This window comes from Syngnathus floridae, chromosome 3 (assembly GCF_059516105.1).
Source record: "Syngnathus floridae isolate MCC-2025c chromosome 3, RoL_Sflo_1.0, whole genome shotgun sequence".
Lineage (NCBI taxonomy): Eukaryota > Metazoa > Chordata > Actinopteri > Syngnathiformes > Syngnathidae > Syngnathus > Syngnathus floridae.
Window position 1 is genome coordinate 19,026,849 of NC_142415.1, and position 19,374 is coordinate 19,046,222.

The 19,374-nt window shown below is 40.2% G+C and overlaps 1 protein-coding gene across 4 annotated transcripts in view; it reads left to right on the forward strand.

The window, feature by feature from the left end:
- The window catches only part of ntrk3b (neurotrophic tyrosine kinase, receptor, type 3b), a 135,779-nt gene that overhangs the window by 55,114 nt on the left and 61,291 nt on the right, over nt 1–19,374 (forward strand). For all 4 annotated transcript variants that reach the window (XM_088372021.1, XM_088372022.1, XM_088372023.1 and 1 more), the window contains one exon: nt 424–495. In XM_088372021.1, coding sequence (XP_088228147.1) covers nt 424–495 — 72 coding nt within the window. The remainder of the gene's footprint in view (nt 1–423; nt 496–19,374) is intronic.

A 19,374-nucleotide genomic window follows, 5' to 3' on the forward strand; every position in this document is an offset into this window, starting at 1 on the left:
AGAAAAAAAAAGAATACGGAAAAAATTGTCTCAGTTGTTGACAAAAATACGGCAATTAATTGTCTTTGTATACTAAAATGTTTGTTGTTTTATTTTGAAGTCCGGATAATGTCATTGAGGTACATCTAAAGCACAACGTGAGTTTAATTAGGTCTCTACATTTCTTTTGATGTATATAAATACATTATGTTAACACAACTTAGACTGTTAACAAAAACTGCCTTTGATAAATAAATATATTTTTTAAAGGGACGCTGAGAATTTATGCCAGAATGCATCCGCTCCCATTTTTTTTACATAATTTCCGAATAAACCCTTGCACACACACAAAAAGGAAATGAAAAGAATTGGAAACAATAGTTGTGTTCACCCACGCTGCAGCCTTTGCTCACACATTCATTCTTTTTTTTTTTTCCATTACAGCACCATCATGAATTGCAACCTGAAGGTGATCCAGCCCCGAGCCTTTGCTCAGAATCCACACCTACGCTATATGTGAGTAAATTTCTCGTCTAATGTGTCTCCCTGTATACAAAGAGTGGGCTTAGTGAGACCCATATGCCTCCTATACGCCCGAGAAAACCGACCCGGGTGTCAGACCTAAACCCCAGAGACCAAATCGGACCCACCGTGTGATTCTACAGCTAAATCAAATCATGGCTTCAGATTTTCTGCTACAATTTAACCCCAAAGCTTTGCTCACCCCTTCTCCTTCGTGACTTGTACACAAAATAACGTTATTGATCGAACAAGGCTTTAGGGCCCCACGATACGAAACGGAGCGGGCTGAATGGAGGCAGCGCCATTACTGCGTCCGAACGGCACCTGTCGCAAATGAGACATCCATTATTTGCCTTGGATAATTGGATTCCTATCAGCGCTGCCTCAACATAGCGACGAAGACGACGACGATGCGCTTCCATTTAACCGTCCGCTCTCTAAATGGACCATTTGTCTGGCAGGGCCGCAGAAGAGCAAAGTCATTTCTTTAACAAAAGACTAACATCTTAGCGTATGACAGCCTGTTATCGCGCTGTTATTTTCCACGAATAAGCATGACCCGAGGAACTCGGTCACAGTATTTCACCTGAGATAGCTGAAATTTTGTGATTTCGGCAACTGAATGTGATATGGACTCTCTGAGTGAAGGGCCGTTCTGGTTTTAAATCTGTTTACTCATGTCGAGCATGGGTTGTCAGTCAGTGGTCCGCGGCCCTCGAGTTGTCCGTAGCGGAATTTCAGGCGGTCCGTGAAACTGGAAATGGAAAATAATTTTAACAATTTTAAAAATAAAATCGATTTATTATTTAGACTTGATTATTTTCCAACTAATTCTTACTAATACTTACTCATGTCGAGCATGGGTTGTCAACCAGTGGTCCTCGGCCCTTGAGTGGTCCATCGCGGAATTTCAGGTGGTCCGTGAAACTGGAATTGGAAAATAATTTTAACATTTTTAAAAATAAAATACATTTATTATTTCGACTTGGTTATTTTCCAACAAATTTTCTGAATCTTAAATGATGTCAAACGTAGCTGAGATTCCAAAACTAGCCATACCGATGCAAATAAATCGCCTGTATAGGTCTATCCTCCTTCGGTGCAAAATAAAATAATATTTCGTGAAAGCAATGGCCCTCGAGTTGCTTCTTGGTTATAATGGTGGTCCCTTAGACAAACCCAGTTTTGTCCAATTTCTAAAAAGACGGAAATTGCTAACATGCATGCTAGTTCTTGAATGTTTGCAAAGCTTCACTGAAAATTCTCCATCGGCTTTAAAGTTTGTGAAAACAACAATATTAAGATTGAAGTGCTTCTCCAATTGTCAGTCCAATGATTGAGTCTGGCGTGTAAGCTCGCCTCTTTCCCAGCATGCTCCATTTGAGCTTCCCTGATCCCTGCCCGTGTAAAGAGTATGTTTACTGGGGGCAACTTTGGAGGAAATAACTTGTAATGGCAACATTAAAGTAAATGCAGCAATGCAAGACTCGACTGACCCGTCGGATTTACGAGGTGATCTCACGGCTCATCTTGTGTATGTGTGTGTTCGTCCACTTTATCTGCGTGGGTGATCGGGAACGCTAATCAAAATCGTCGGCGTTTAATGAAACATATTAATCTTTCATCCACTTTTATTTTCTCGCAAAATTTTTGGCCAAAGCAAATCAAGTGAAGCTTCTGTGGTGTAGTTACGGAAGATCGTTGACGTCTCTTACCGCCAATCAGTGCTAACTAATTAGCAGCAGCGCTTATTATTGGCAATTGTATGAGCAATAAAGATGGCGGATGATTATTCACAATTGTATCCACTCATTTGTTGTGGTTTGAGTATGTAGAGGCATAAAAAAGTATAATAATATAAAATAAAATCATTAAAATAATCTGCTATAGGATAAAATGTGTCTCCTTACAACAGAATACTGAGACGTAATTTATCCTAATTTTTTTTTAGAATTTACAATTAGCAGAGTTAATGTGTTTGAGCAAAAATAATAGTTTTATGTGTCTTCCCTGAATGGAAATTTTTAAAATTTCCTGTATTGTTTCAGAAGTTTTCAAATTCCCCCATTATGAGATTTATCTCATTTAATCTGTCCTCAGTTGCTGTTTTCAGACGTGCTGCAAGAGAAAAAAAAAGTGAACTTGTCATAAAATATTCAACATTTTATGATAAAATACAGAGCAACATTAAATTAAATCACCCTGTGCAATACAGGCCAAATCAAAAGCAGTCTAGCGCAAAGCAGAAGAATTAAAAAGAATTTAATGAGGCCAGTTGATCATTTACATTCGCCAGGGATCAAAACAGCAGACTGACTTTGTGATTGCATCCAACACGACCTCAACTTGTGATGAAGAGAGTCCCCATGAGAAAAGCACCAGCTGGGCCTCTGATTCGGACATCAGTCAGGTCGCCTTTATCGCATAATGATTAATATCGTTTGAGATCATCATCGGCGTCATCATACGTCTTGCTTGTCCACCTGAGACTCAATGGCGAGACTGAGATCAACGATGTCTCTGATTTTTTTTTTTTTTTTAATTAAAACGAAAAGCACACAATTGTTGTATATTTAATGTATTGGCGGCGGAAAATCCGATGTTACTAATCTGTCAACCGTGACCCCGTGAAGCCCTTTGGCTCTTTTGTGATTAGTCCTCCGCAAATAAACTCCACTTGATGTCTTTAAAGACACAAGCTCAGCTATATTTACTTCTACAAGTCAACTTTTCTCTAAAGTGTTTGCCTTCTTAATGGCTGTTGGCTAAATGAGTTTGCTTTACAATGACAGCTTTAAAATCAACTTGATTACCGGGCGAGTGAAAGCGAGCTTAATTTCCAGCAGCGCGTAAAAGAGATGAACTTAACCCTTCGCCGGCTGACCGCCATTAAAGTCGAATGTGCGAGAGGCCGCCGCTCGACGTACGCTTTACACCGCCGCCTTAATATTTGATCACGAATGAGATGCAAACATGACACGAGCAGATTGATACGCCATTGTTTGTTCTTGACGCAGATGATTAAAGTCGGTACACAGAAAGATCTGTGCAGCCGAGCAGCACCCGAGAATCATAGCACAAGTTTATCTTGATTTAATTGGCTTTTTAATTACCTCTCATTCTTATTCTGTGCTCCTCCTATGCAGCCCAGTTTCTATTTTTCTACAGTCTTTTCCAATTGTAGCTAATTTTCATGTAACGGAACCCGTAATTTTCCGCCGTTGGGTCGTGCATAAATCGGCTAGAACAAAATTAGCTTTGGTTTATTTTGTTGTTTTATTTTGAATTGTATACCAAGACTGTATTTACTGTAATTAAGAATTTATTTAAATAAATATATTTATTATTTGTTTAAAAAAAATATCTTTTCATTGCCCTATGTCACCTTTTCTATACTCCAACAGTAGTTTCCATTCCATTTACATAAAAACGTAATTAATTCATGCTCCTACATAGACGTTTCCCTTGTCAAGTTAGCTTTTTTTCCATGATCTCGCACACTTTCCCCATGCTCCTCCATAGCCTTTGTAAACGCTGATAGCGGGGACGACGAACACGTTAGCATAGCAACCCCTGGCGGGTACATCTAGCCACCATAACGTGGATTGAATACATACAAATGCGGTGTAAAAGTCTATAATGTGGACTTAACGGTGTCCTCAGCTCATGGTAGCCACAGATGCCAGTGTTTAGACGCACCTAATGAACGCAGTTAGCTTAATTAGCCGAGAGTAGCGTCTAATTAACGCACCGGTTTGACAATGCGCTCTTGTACACTTATCCCCGGCATTTTAATTTTCCCATTTTTAGCTCAGTTCTTCCAGCAAAAATAATATACGCTTGTTTGGGGGCTAGTTTTGACGGTAGGTAGGTGTGAACAGATGTTTATTTAGCACGCTAGGTGAACGGACTAGCAACATTGAGGAGGAGAGTTGCCCCGATGGGGATGCTTGGAAAAGTCACACTGCTGCTTTTAGTGTTTATAGGACAAATGAGTGACACCAATTATCAAAAACTCAATCATCAAGAGTCACAATCATCAACCCTAACCCTAACCCCTAACCCTAACCGACAAACCACTCATGCTACGTAATAATGGACGTCACGCTAAGTTACGGTAACGTTCCGTGTCGCTCCGAATGCCGGCCCTCAACAAAAAAGGTGACGGCGATGAGGTCTCGGGCTTTGGAGTCTTCTCCGCCACTTCTCCGGTTTGGTCTTTGTCCCGCCTGTGTCAAATTAAAGGTCAGATGGCTGGATGGCTGGGCGACTCTTTATTCTAATGTGACTGAGCGAGAGAATGAATGTGAAGGGAGTGTTGTCACGGTGGAGCGCAAAAGGTCAGTCTCCGTTGGGCGGTCGGGTGCAGGGAGAGGCTCTCATTAAAATCCACCAGGCAACATTTTCTTATTGCGAAATGTCACTTTCATTCTCGGGTCAGCTGGCCAGCCAAAGAACACCTTTAATTACGAATAAAATGACTCTCTGTTTACCTCGTCAAGACTGTGGCAGATCTCCCGCTTTCCTGTTTTTAAGAAGGAAGATGGGCGACTGTTTTGGTTTGACTAACGTGTCGTTATATCGGCTTTTTAGTTTAATACGTGAATAGGCTTCAAGCTCACGACAATGCCGTATCAACAAATACGTTATGGTCAGACCGTTTTAATAGGGCAGCTTTGGCTTGCACTTTTAAACTCCTCCGCTGAAACAAACAAAGAAATTCTTTTTAATGGCTTCAATATGATTTTTATGCTATATTATATTATTTTATATTTATTTGTATATATCGGTTTATGTTATATTATATTATATTATATTATATTATATTAAATATGGCCTTAAAAATGAAACTGTCTGTATTAAGAATGACGAATGTGGTTCGGATGGATGGATGGATGGATGGATGGATGGATGGATGGATGGATGGATGGATGGATGGATGGATGGATGGATGGATGGATGGATGGATGGATGGAATTGGGTGGATGGATGGATGGAATTGGGTGGATGGATGGATGGATGGATGGATGGAATTGGGTGGATGGATGGAATTGGGTGGATGGATGGATGGATGGATGGATGGATGGATGGATGGATGGATGGATGGATGGATGGATGGATGGAATTGGGTGGATGGATGGAATTGGGTGGATGGATGGATGGATGGATGGAATTGGATGGATGGATGGATGGATGGATGGATGGATGGATGGATGGATGGATGGATGGATGGATGGATGGATGGATGGATGGATACACCACCATTTGATAGAATGATTCATACATAGACTGCACTCACACAAACCAAGTGAATGTGTGTCTGCAGAAGCCATTGGCGTCTCTTCTTTATTGCTCGGTGCAAACTTGCAATGACGAATAGCAAAGTTTGTGTTATTAAATGTTCCTGCTAACCTGGCCTGAGGGCGAGTACGTAAGCGTGTCGAGGTTTGAGTTGAGCAGAGGTTCTAATCAGTGTCGGGCCAAAATAAATGAGTCCACACGCTTTGGGGCATTTCATGAGCAAGTCATTACTGCAGCTCTCTCCGTCCGTGACCGCCCGCGTGTTGGGATTCCAAACTCATGTTTGTGGATCAGATGCACAAACTTTGAAAGCAACTTTGATGCCGCGGTAATGAGTCATGCAGTCTATACAGAAGCCAGTCAATCACTGCAAGTTTACAAACTCCAAGCTAGCTCGTATTAGCCATTATTTCACCGATACAACTAATGCTACTATTGCTAAAAGTACAATACCACTAAAACCTATTATCACTACTCTTATTACTTACACACTATTTTTATCAAGAAAAGCACTGTATACGTAAGATATAATATTATTATTATTAATATTATTATCATTATTATTAGCGGAATTGAATATTGGCATCGTTGAGCTGTTTTTCTTTTACAAATTTCATCAAAAACATAATCCTTCAAATTTAATAATAATATAATCTATAATAATAATATATATCATAATTATCTTTGGCGCTTCTTTCGGTGACCCCACTGTGTACATGCACATTGGTTGTTGCAAATGAAGCAAAGAAAAAAAAAGTCCAAACTTTTAAATTCGGAGAGCACAATGTTGAAACTGCAGGTTTTAAATGTTATATAAAATGAGTTGTGGAGTCTTGAAGTCAAAGTCAAGTCTAGTCTTTCGTATACAAAGTCTAAAAATCAAATGTCCGTGTGAATGTCTGATGAACATACGCTATCATCGCCTCGGAATTAAATCCGACACATAAATCAAACATCTACTACTTCTCTCCCAAGTGACACACACACACACACAAACACGACCATATCCATCAGTTGATTGCAAAAAGTTAGCGTCAAACGCCGCATATATTAACAACCCTCCTCTTCTCCGGATGCGTAGTGCAAAGCCGCGGCGGGCCAATAGGCCAACGTGGGCTTCGTTAAATGTTTTTCTTTGCGCGGGCGTTATTGAGCGACTTTTCGCTCCTCCAAGAAATGCAGAGCATCTGCTTATCTCCCCTCGTCCTCTCCTCGCTCTATTTAGCCTCTATCCGGAGGAGTTCCTCCTACACACGGGCCGTGCACTTAAAGGAGTGCTGCAGCAACTACTGTGCACTCCAGCCACCGAAGTAGTGGAATGGAAATCTGTGCGCAAAAGGCATCTTCTTTTAAAATGTATCTTTATCTTTATTGTTTTGACTCTTGGGCGAGACTTTAGTGCTAAAGGGTCACACCAGGTCATTCATATATGAGAAAAAAAATTAAATGTGAATGTAGAATATGTAAAATAGTTCACTTTAATATTATAATGATTCATTGTCATGAATGAAATGTAAAATTGATCATCTAATTACTACTGACTGAACCAATTATATTTAAAAAATATGACAAAATATAATGTATAAATTAAATTGATAATTTAATTAACATTCATGAACCAATTATATTTAAAAATGTATGTGCTGTAAATTGTTTTGATATATATTTTTTGTTTAAACTAATTTACCAACTTTAGTAATAGACTTGAAAAATATCCAAACTTTCTGTTTTATTATAGAGTTCATATAATTGAAATTTACCCCAAAAATCAAAACATAGGTAAAATTCTTAATTTTCCTTATATAATTTAATTACTTACCAAAAAGAAATCAGAATGATGTATTTAATGAAATTAATGGGAAAAAAAATCAAATAGAAGAATGTAAAGATATGTATTTTAAAATAAGTAATTTTAGAAAAAAGACAGCTGAATAAAGAGCTTACTCTTTTGGACCAGCGGCCAAAATACAAGTGCTACTTCTTTTATGCTAAATAAAACCTTTTGCGTCAGTGGAAGCCAAGTGGAAGTGGCGAGGACAGGCCTTAAATTAGTCTAAAATGAGAAAGCTACGCAAAAACGTCTCACGGAAATCAATTTTTGACATCTCAAACTAATGTCCTTAATTTGAAGATTTCAAATTGGATGAAGCGCCACTTGAAAGCATGCGGCAAATCATCACACCTTTTTCCATTTTCTGCTCCTTTCTTCATATCTTCTGCCTTTTCCTTCATCAACTTTTACTTTCACGCCAATCGCTGACCATTTCTGCTTCATATTTGTGTTGATTTTTTTTTCCTGACAAAAGCAAACGTTTATTGTGAATCACTTTCGAGATTTTCTCGTAATATTTTGCCGCATAACATCAGCACAATGTCTGAAAACGCTTTCACATCTTTGTAGCATTTTATGAACTCCAACAATGACTGTCGCAAATTAAAAACGGCGAATGTGTCGTCGTCAATGGACTATTTCTTGGCCTTGCTTCACGGAGTCCATCGACAGCATTCGTGATCTCCTATTCAGCCAAGGAGATCTAAAAAAATAAATAAATATTCAGGCTTGAAAATTCATCGAAAATATCGAAATACTTTGACCTTTTCGGATAATCCGACCACCATACAGGTAATAAATAATGCCCGCACTCCTTTAGGACAAAAGCAAATAACGCGGGCTTGCTGACATGCCTGTAAGTTGTATTTGACCCATCCTTGAATCGCCAGCGATTCATCTGACACCACTCACGCAATTCCTGCCCACCGTGTGGGCGCGATTGCAAAAAGCCGCCGTTTGCTCGGCGAGGTGAAGGTTGTCTGGTAGTCCTCCCTCGGACTCCTCGGCTCGCTCAGGGCTGACGCCATGTGACCAGAAATAGATGACGGCAAGGTGAAGGGTACTTCTCGATCACCCCCAAACCATTTTTTTTTTACCACCACACAATTACCTAAGTGTGATGAACTGCCGGAGGTATGTATGTGTGTTAGGGTGGAGCAGACGGCTCTTAATGGGCAAAACAAAGTGGTGCTAATGCGTGATCAGCCCGCTCATTGTCGACACGCCGCAGGCATTGTTTGACCTCTGATCACAAGCGGCAAACTCCACCAAAGCTGAGTAGAGAACAGTCCCGTATCTCGCCTTGCTCATTTCCCAGATATGAATGCAGCTCAAATTTGCATTGTGCCAATGTTTGGATGCGCGTGTGGCTAATCTGAGGGTAAACACGGAGCCTCGCTAGCCTCTGATAGCGCCGTGGCGGAGCGCGCTATCTTTTGGCGTTGGGTGGTGTGAGCTGTACAAGGTGAAACGCTTCGGTAAACCTCGGCTGACGAGCTGCAAAACTTGACCGCAGGGAGTGAATCAGAGTAAGCCGTTATCCTTGTCATGGGAGATTAGCTTTAGCCATGTTACCACCGAGTGGTACAGTCCAAGATATGTCTATTACGTGTTAAGAGTGACTCCCTTCACTTGTACATTTTAAAGGTTGTTTTAAGATCATTTTATTTGCCTTTAAATCTCTTAAATTATCGCTACACAAAATGGAGGGGTGACAAAATGGGGGTTTGAAGTCAATCTGTAAATTTCAAAGAGCTTAGATTTGACTCGTCTGAAAAGTATTGTCTTTGCTCAAAGTACTTTCTATGCCCGGAAACTTGTCTCTACTTGCAACGTTTGGTTATTTTGTTCCTTCAACTCAGCTTTTGCAAACCACAAATGAGTTTTCATATCGTATTGACATGACATCATCAACCCACAACGTGCTGCATTAAGCGATTTGCCCGCCACAAACTTTTCGAGTATCTTTTAAAGACCCATCGAATCGATGTAGAGACGAGGCAAAAACCGCACTCCGGGATGTCAGAAGCAACCACGATTTGTAAGGGGATGCTAATGGATAATTTGGGGTTTCTAAGATGCACCACACTGGTTAAAACCGGTGGCGCAAGTGCACGGCCGACGTACATTAGCCGCCATTTAATAGCAATAATTCACTTCACTTAGAGCTAAAGTGGCAAGCTTGTCATGTTGTTATTACCATAATCCCTTCTGGACAAATAAAATCCTCCTGACTCATAGTTGACCGGACCCTTTTGTTTTTGCAGCTTCTTTGCGGTCAGAGAGTGAACCACAAAAAAAAACCCTCGAGTCAATTTTGTGGTTTCGCCACTTACGGCAAAAAGCTTTGTAGCCAGTGTTGGTCTTTAGTCGCTCTCTAGCTCCATCAATGTCGTGACAGAATGATTTAGGAATGATGCATGACCAACGTGTTTTGGATATGAAGTGCAAAGTTTTGATGATGGATTGCCACTTGACACCCAATCTGACTTTGATGGAAGAGTGATAGCAACGGGGAAAACTGCAGGGACTCTTGGTTCCGATAGACAAAAGGGGTCTAACTTCAAAATCTAATAAAATTTTAATTGGCTATTTCCCGCTTTCCAAGGTAGTATCATTGCAAAGAAATAAAATATTATCATTGCGTATCGTATAAATGTTTGAAATCTATCCGGCTTCCGATGCTAGGCAGTGTAGCACTGCTGTTCCTCCCATCCATAATCAGACAGCTTAATCTTGAGCGGTGGCTGCGCAGATCCCGGCAGACAGCGGGTGGTGGACACGATCCGCGCCAATGACGAGCGGGGGGCTCCAGTTAATCTAAAGTGTCGTCTCGTCGGGCCCGAGAGACTCCATGTGTCAGCCTTAGCGTTGTGATCAATAGCCTCCTCCAACATGAAAGTCCGATCCTTCCGCTCGCGGTCCGTTGCGTCCTCTCACCATCGTCGCGTTTGATCCTCCCAAGTGTTTGCTATCCGAGGGGAGGTGCGGGGATGATTGAGGTAATGCTAGCTTTTCCGCACCTGAACCTTTGGCAAGGCTAAAAATAGCAAAAGCTTGGACTCAGGATTACTTTTAAACGTGGTGTGAAGAAACTTTCAAGGAATCATCATGTTGGATTTCAGTCACCAGCGGCCAAATAAGCTTGTAAATCTTACCGGCAATGTGCAATAGTTATCAGACAAGCTAACGATTAGTGTAACTTCTTTGTATTACCGTATTTTCTGGACGATAAGGCGCACCTTCAATGAATGGCCCATTTTAAAATGTTGTCCTTATATAAGGCGCACCATTAATGCATCATGTCAGATATTTAATCCAAATGAAATCATTCTCCATTTTATCTTTTTTATTTCAACTTCAGACGCAACAAATTACTTTATCATCACAAAATAATGATCCATAGTCTTTTTGATTCATAGTCTTCAGCGGGCCACTTATGATCGATTTCATGAAACAACGCTTCAGGCCAGTTTAAATTTAGGAATTTGGTCCATATATAAGGCGCACCAGACTATAAGGCGGCTTTTGAGAAAATTTTGGGTTTTTAGGTGCGCCTTATAGTCCGGAAAATACGGTACTTTGCGTTTCTTGGCCTGTGGTGCCTTCCCTGTTTTTTACAGGTTTGTTTTCAAATTATAACAGAACGTTTGTGTTTCTCCTGGCAGTCAGTCACCAGCAGCTAAATAAGCTTGTAAATCTAACCGGCAATGTGCAGTAGTTACCAGATAAGCTAACAATTAGCTTAGCTTCTTTGTACTACTTTGTGTTTCTTGGCCTGTGGTACCTTCTTTGTTTTTCACAGGTTTGTCTTCGCACTATGACAGAGAACATTTGTGTACACAGTGCGCATATTTGGTCAAAATGTTTGCTATCCGGATGAAAGCATCTTTTTTTTCTTTTACCGATGGAGTCGTTTGGCCCGTGACACAATCTTGCTACGGGGCACTGCAAGTGTGCTGGTGGGCTGATTCTTCAGTGACAGAAAGATGGATAGAAAAGGGCGAGTGCGGTCATTGAGAGAATTTGTCAGACTGCGCGGTGGAAGAGTGGTTAGCACTGCTGACTCGTAGCTTGAATGATACCCGTTTAAATTTTTCACCTTGGAAATCCACGCCTGTGTTTTTTCCCGTGTTCTTGAGCTTCCTGGTTAAGATGGCATTTTAAATGTTTCAATGAAAATAGATGTGAGTATAGATACGTTGAAGTGTAGGAAGTATAGGAAGCAAAGAATTATGAAGTGTTAAAACTTGTGACTTTGTAATTCCCGCAATAGTTTCCGCCATTTTTCAGCCACGTTATATGGCAAGAACAGATTAATTGGAGTCAAAGGCAACATCTTGTAAAGCCTCCGCTCCATTCAAAATGGATTATTGGCACACACCTACACAACACACACACTGGCTTTTGCTGTTGATCTTCAAAAAAAATACAATTTTCATTTGAGACAAGGCGGCTCGGGAGACTTTCAGAGACGCTATGGTTCGTCTGAAGTGACGTTAGCAATCACATCTTAAGACTCATGCAATCGTGTGATAATCAGCAAAAGCATTCCCGCTGTAAAGTCACCTTGAGTGTGCTTAGCCCTCATTAGCATATAGTATTTCAACACAGCTCATCACTTCAAATCTTTAAAAGGAACACAATAGTACAATTAGCGTTAGAGTCTAAACAATTTCTGAAGAAATACTTTTTTTTTTTATGAGCACATCATAATGATAGGCTCACTTTTTTCATTTTGTATTTTTTTTCTTTTTTTTATATTATTTATTTGTCTTTTTATGTGCCGAATAAAAAACAAAAATGAGTAAGAATTGTTTGCACCTCAAAAGTCTGAAATAAAATAACAAATTACCTGACCTCTGGCGATAACACAATTACTCCCGTCATGTTTGAGTGGGAAATTCAGACTTCTTCCTAATACAGCGTGTGTATTTAATACAGAAAAGATCTCTCTTGCTTGTAATTAAATTCCCACCATACTAATGATCCAATTAAGTCTGGAGGAGTTAAAGAAAGACGATTGTGCTTTAATTAAGTCATGTCAAAACATTGGCGTCAGATGGCGTGCCTGCCGGTGGACATTTTAAAATCAAATCTCTTTAAATGTTTGCTTGGTAAACTGGTTTTGCTCAATACAAAATGACCTTAGTAGAAATCTTTAGCCAGGGTCTTTTCATTTTTGAGAGTTAGATGTATATGTGAAAAGTTTGGAATATAGATAAGCCTGAGGGGAAAACTTGTTTGAATAAACAGTAGAAATAAATAAAATATTTATGGTCAGAGCCTGAAGCATCTTACTGCTCTTTCGACATGAACATGATTTTTTATTAGGAAAGTAGTTGTGGGGACCTTGTTCACCCCTCCAGTTGTGTCAGATTTGTTGTCAACAAAGTTCGGAACATGGTTGTACGAGAAAGTTTTTATTAGGGCTAGCAAGTCGTTATATCGCAGAAACATATTGAGTGGCATTCTGCTCACATATCACCTTCTGGGCCGCCAGGTCTGCTTGTGATTGCCCCCCTCCCGTCTAACAATGATGAGCTGGCAGGCCCGGCGGGGGTCAAGGTGGCCTCACGCCGTGCCGCCCCAGCGGGGACTGCCAGGCTCCGTGCCAGTTTAAATGCGCCCGTTTATTCTCAGCTCACCGTCATCAAAACGAAGCAGCGGCGAACGGCGGTAGGTACTGGAAAAGCAGCGTGCGGCAATGGCAGTCGTCCAGGCGTGAGCCGAGCAGGTGTTGTTCTGTCGAAACACCTTGACGGCTGTGAGGCGGCGGTAGCTGCGTGGCAACCTGCTCCCGTTTGCCGTTGTCAGAGATTCCAACGGGCTCGAAAGGCCTGGCGGGCTGCCGTCATCTTCCGGAAGCCGCGGCACTTTGATTTGCAAGCTGTTGTTTGTCTGACACGTTGTTGCTTTGCTCGCAGTTAGAAAACCTCCCACGACACCTTGCTTATCGTTCTTTGTAAATGTGTGACTAATTACTGATTGTTAGAGACTAATCACTGAACAGAATGTACCAAAACACACACAAAAAAATCGGCCCTACCAAGTTTATTGAGGATTTTGAGAATTTACCTTGAAAATCAGTTTTAACCACAAAATAAAAAAAATATTGTACACATCTATATATCTATCTATATTATCTATGTTCGAAATGAACTCATTCAGTGCCAGCCGAGTTAAAATGGAAGTTTGACGTCTATAGTCGTCAATGGCAGTGAATGAGTTGAACAAGAATTTGTTTTTTTGGGATTGAAGCAACCATTTTGAAGTCTTAGGATATTCTGTTTAACCCCCCCTCCTCCAAAAATGCATTTGGATAATATTAGCAATAGTTTTGTATCGTAAAATGAAGTTTAGCATTAGCAACAACTCGTACTGTTGCTCAAGTTTTTTTAAAATCTCTGAGGTCTTGTGTTTCTTTGACACATTTGCACATTTACGAGAAAATGTGCACAAATGAACCTGCCAAGTCCTAATGACATTTTAATTAAACTCAGAACTATTTTCAGACTGCGAAAAGAACATATTTTGTGTGTTTGTGTTTTGACAAGCCATTTATGATAATCCTCCAGTTCCTCGGAGTGCTCGATTGAATTGCGTCGCAATGGTCACGGGTTACTTTCACGACAAAACAATGACGCCGTTATGGAAATGAAAACTTTTGAGCTGCGTGGGTAGCTTTAATTCAGCAATTTGTAATAGTTCAGCATCTTGACGAACATCCTGTAATTAGTAATCCGTCAAAGGAGAAAAACAACATTATTGGGAAATTTTTGGAATCCACATTGGGGCTTGACGACTTTATAATTGCCTGTATTATTTGATTAAAATAATATACAGTTGCCTATCTGTGCTTCACTAATCCATCTATTTGCATCTTTTTCTGTCGAACCTATTCATCGAGAAACTCACTGATTTCTGTTTGCGGGCGGATAAGCGTTCAATCTACTTTCCCACAAAAATCACGGGCAAGGGATAAAAACAATCTCGCAAAACCGTGAAAAATCCAAATATAAATATGCCAATTTCAGGTTAGACTGGAGTTTTAAGTTGCGATATCAACACTCACCACTAGATGGCAGACTGTCTTAGTTGTGCTTGAACTGGGTCTTATACTACGATTTATTTTTATTTATTTTTTTGCATGTATTTTGTCCATATTTTTTTGGTGGCATTTAAATTGCCCATCCTTGATGAATTCAGTGTTTGTTTCCCGGCAAGCGCGGAACCGTTACATCGTTGACTCAGTGAAACGGGAGGTTCTTCTGGCGCGACCGTCTTTGTCTTTCGAATCACGTGCGACTGCGCTGGCTCGCCGCCTCGAGAGACTGCCAGCTGTGCCCACGCATTACGACGTCAACGTCTCGCCAATCTGCTTGTGTTTGCACAGAAAGGCCAGAAACAACACGTTTCATGAATAAAGTGATTATTTGTAGTGAGGAGCATCTGGATTTGACTGTTACGTGTTATTTTCGTCATAAACTCTATTTTTTTCCATGTGGCGTTTTAGATTGGCTATTATTTAGTTTTACGTTGACTTCATTCCAAGTCTGGCTTTTTATGAACATTATTTTATTTGAATCCCATGGCGCAATGACAACCATTTCCAATTGAAAGTGTTTTGAGATACATTTGTAACTTTTGAAAAAAAAACAACCCACAATGACTCATGTCAAAATTATGACATTTGCTGCGAATCTGCCAAATACCTTTTTTTGTTTTTTAAAATCCTCAGCCACTCATGTTTGGCCTTGTTACGTTCTTGCTCCAGGCTGCATTTGTTCTTTTTACAATGCCGGACGAATGTTTTTAGACCATCTGTCATACAAATGAGAAGAGAACGTCGGGCATCATAAAGTGCTTTAAAGGTATTTCAAATCAGGTTGGCAAAATTTGTGCAATCGGGTCCTTTTTTTTTTCCCCAGGACTGCAAACCAAGCTGGCAAAGTCGATTTTTAGGATTTTTGAACTTAACTTCCGTATATTTTGGATCCATCATTATTGACCTATCAAATTTTACATTGCAGTGATTTGTGTTTATCAAAATTTTTTGGTGGGTATACTCAACATCCCACCAAAACTCCACACTACCAATTGAAATTGACTTTTGGGGCTGAAATTTTGCAAAATTCCAGTGAGCGTTATTCAGTATAACATTAGGCGAGTCAAACCCAAACGACAAAAATCCTTTTTTTTTGTCAAGCATGATTTCATGACATTTTTTTTGTGGGTCTTCTAACGATTCTGAATTTCCCGTTGCTAATACAGACTTTGTAGCTGGACTTTGCAGGAAAAAAAAAATTGCATTTCACGAAAAAATTTGACCCTCTTCCACCTCCGCTACGACTGTGACGACAGTTTTGACGTTTTATTTAATTTTGTCAATCGTCTATCACCTTTAACCCATCTATCTCCCTCCCCTTCCCGCTTCCACCGCTAACTTGCAACCCTGAAAACCCTCATACGTCTTTGTTACTCCGCCGCCCATGCTGTCACGACGTGGGTGGCGGACCATCGCTTGAAGATAACAAGGCATTATGTGAAGATGCCTGGATGGTAAATCTTCATTCCGCCAACCTTACCTGAATTTCCATAAATTTGCATGCCGGCGGAGTCTATAAGTGAAACTGTTGAAACGCTTGCATGTCCTTGAAGCCTGTCAAGGAGAAACTCTTCACATTATTATTTTTTTTTCCTCCTCTTTAACAAAATGGGAATAGTCAACGTGCCAAGCGACAGGTTGTTAGAAGGAGCTTCACTTGACATGTAGGGGGTCACTGTTTTTCATGGGTGCTTTAAAAGTAGGCAAATTTTGTAGCAGTTTTAAAAAAGCTTTTTCAGAAAATAGCCACTAAAGCAACTCCGAAGACTGCCCGTAATTTTATTTTATTATTATTATTAGCAATATTGGCTCACCATTACTTTTTTTTTTTTAATTATTGTTTCTATGGAACAGTTTATGAAGCATTTGCTCCAAAAATTCCTCGTCTGGTTGAAAATGCCAGTTATGTTTAATCACAAAGATTTATGAGTCTTGAGAAAAATGTTTCTCTGCTTTTATTTTCTCCAAAAGATAACCAGGATCATCGAGATTACGCTCGACCTTGCGCGTTTTTCATTAAAAAGGTTGCCACGGTTACCAACGTGCATTCTGTGATGAGGCTAAACGACGCAGCAGCCTTGTAAAATTAATAAAAGGCACAGCGCTGATGCGACACAGGAATTACATTTTCACCGCAGCCCCTCAGCAGCCAGTGCATGAATTCATCTCGGCGTAACTCAATAAAACAACAAGGAAGCCAGCGAGCTAGCGAGCCAGCGTCTGCTGTAAACAATGTATGAAATGATCAACCCTCGCGGGCTCTTTATGCTGAGCCTTTGAAAGAGTCGATTTATTTATGTATTTTTTGGGTCTGTGTCTGTTTGACAGCTCGGCTTGTTTGCTTCATTTGATATATATATTAACGTATCTATAAAGAGAGAGAAAAAAATGTTTTATAATTATCTATGATGGGAAGGCCCAGTTTGGGAATATTTGAGATGTAATCCAGATGCTTTTTCTAAAAAAAAATAGATGTAAAGCAAATTAGCTTATTTCAGTTTTGGCATTGAGTAGTGGACTCTCGAAGGAGCAGTGTTGAAACCGACTTTGATTTTTCACCACATCGCAAATGTGCTTTTGAAAATTATCATCTTTTGAACAAGCCAAATACTGTTTACTTGATAATCACATAAAATTCCTTTTTTTCTTTTTGTCTTCATCACCTCTCGTTGCTGCTGGAAACAATACTGCGCGGGCATGTGGCTGCCTTGTCCTGTTTTAATTAACTGTCGCAGTGTTAAATCCTCTCCTTGGGACTCCGAGTGTGTGTGTGCGTGAGTGCGTCGGTGTGTGTTGGGGGTACATACTGGCACAGCAGTGACTCAGTGTTGCACTCTGGCCCAGCTGTCGTCCCATGTGGAGGATTTTGGAACGACTGGATGCTTAACAGATGTAAAGTGACCGCAATGTTACGATCAAAAGATTCTCATTATTTTATATATATACCGTATTTTCCGGACTATAAGGCGCACCTTCAATGAATGGCCCATTTTAAAACTTGGTCCTTATATAAGGCGCACCAGACTATAAGGCGCATCATGTCAGATATTTAATCCAAATCAAATCATTCTCCATTTTATCTTTTTTATTTCAACTTCAGACACAACAAATTACTTTATAATCACAAAATAATGATCCATAGTCTTTTTGATTCATGATTCATAGTCTTCAGCGGGCCACTTATGATTGATTTCATGGCACAATGCTTCGGGCCAGTTTAAATTTGGTTCATATATAAGGTGCACCGGACTATAAGGCGGCTTTTGAGAAAATTTTAGGTTTTTAGGTGTGCCTTATAGTCCGGAAAACACGGTATATAAAACCGATAGATGGTGGTGTCTGAATACTCACAGAAAATGAAGACTTTGTATTCTAACGTGCATAAGCGTGTTGTTTCCCTTCAGGAAGGATGCAAACATCCCAAGCCACACGCAAACATAATCATCATGCTCCACCGACTCGCTGTGAAAAAAACAAAATATAACAAAGTAGCTTCTGCACGGCGGCGGTCTGATGGGTAAAATCCTTTGTGAGGGTCCTTATTGGTGTTTTAATCAAGTCTAACATTGTTATTGATTCCACCAAGAGGCATTTCATAAAGGGGAGGCGGGCGGCTCGTGGCGGCTCCTCGGCATCAAACGGCGGTCCGGCGAGCAAATGCAATCAGAGCGCTGGATAAAAAGGCTGGGAGTCTAGCGGCGACCGCTCGTGTCTCTCATTAGATTGAAGACAATTTTCATTAGGTGGCCGGCCGGCTGCTTGTTAACATCCGCTCTTTAAGGTTCTCGCCCTCTTGTGTTCCCTGCTGACTTTGAAGGATGACCGTGCAGGATGAGGCAATTTGGCTTTCTCGTTTATCCCACCAACCCATATTAGGGTCTCAGAGAAGGCCTGAGGTTCCAAATTAGGATTTCAAACCTGGGTTAGGGTGTCAAATAAGGCTTTCAAGATAGTGCTTCAAATAAGGGCTATGTTTTTAGATAAGCTGCTTTAGGGTTTCAAACAAATCTTAAGATTTCACATTCCAAGTTGACTTCAATTTCAGGTTTCAAGCCTAGAATGTGATTACCGTATTTTCCGGACTATAAGGTGCACCGGACTATAAGGCGCACCTTCAATGAATGGCCCATTTTAAAACTTTGTCCATATATAAGGCGCACCGGACTATAAGGCGCACCATTAATGCAATCACAATATAATAAGTTGAAATAGTGAAAACAATAACAAATATATCAATAATGTTAATATCACACAACACATTTGGCCCGTGGGCCGGAATTTGGTCCATATATAAGGCGCACTGGACTAAAAGGCGCACTGTTGGCTTTTGAGAAAATTTGAGGTTTTTAGGTGCGCCTTCTAGTCCGGAAAATACAGTATTTAATATTTTGGTTGTGTTTGAAAGTAAGGTGTTAAGGTTTTAATTAATTAAGGTTTCAAAATAGCATTTGCGTCAGTGAGCGATATTTTTACTCGTTACTTTTTATTTGTTTCCATAATTCCCAGCCTTATGTTGTGACTCAAAAGTGCAGTAAAAAAATTTGGGGGCCGCTGCTTTAAAATTGCACATTCTTGTAAGTGCTAAGAAAATATTTTAATCTTTTTACTAATTTGAAGCATTCGTCTTCACCAA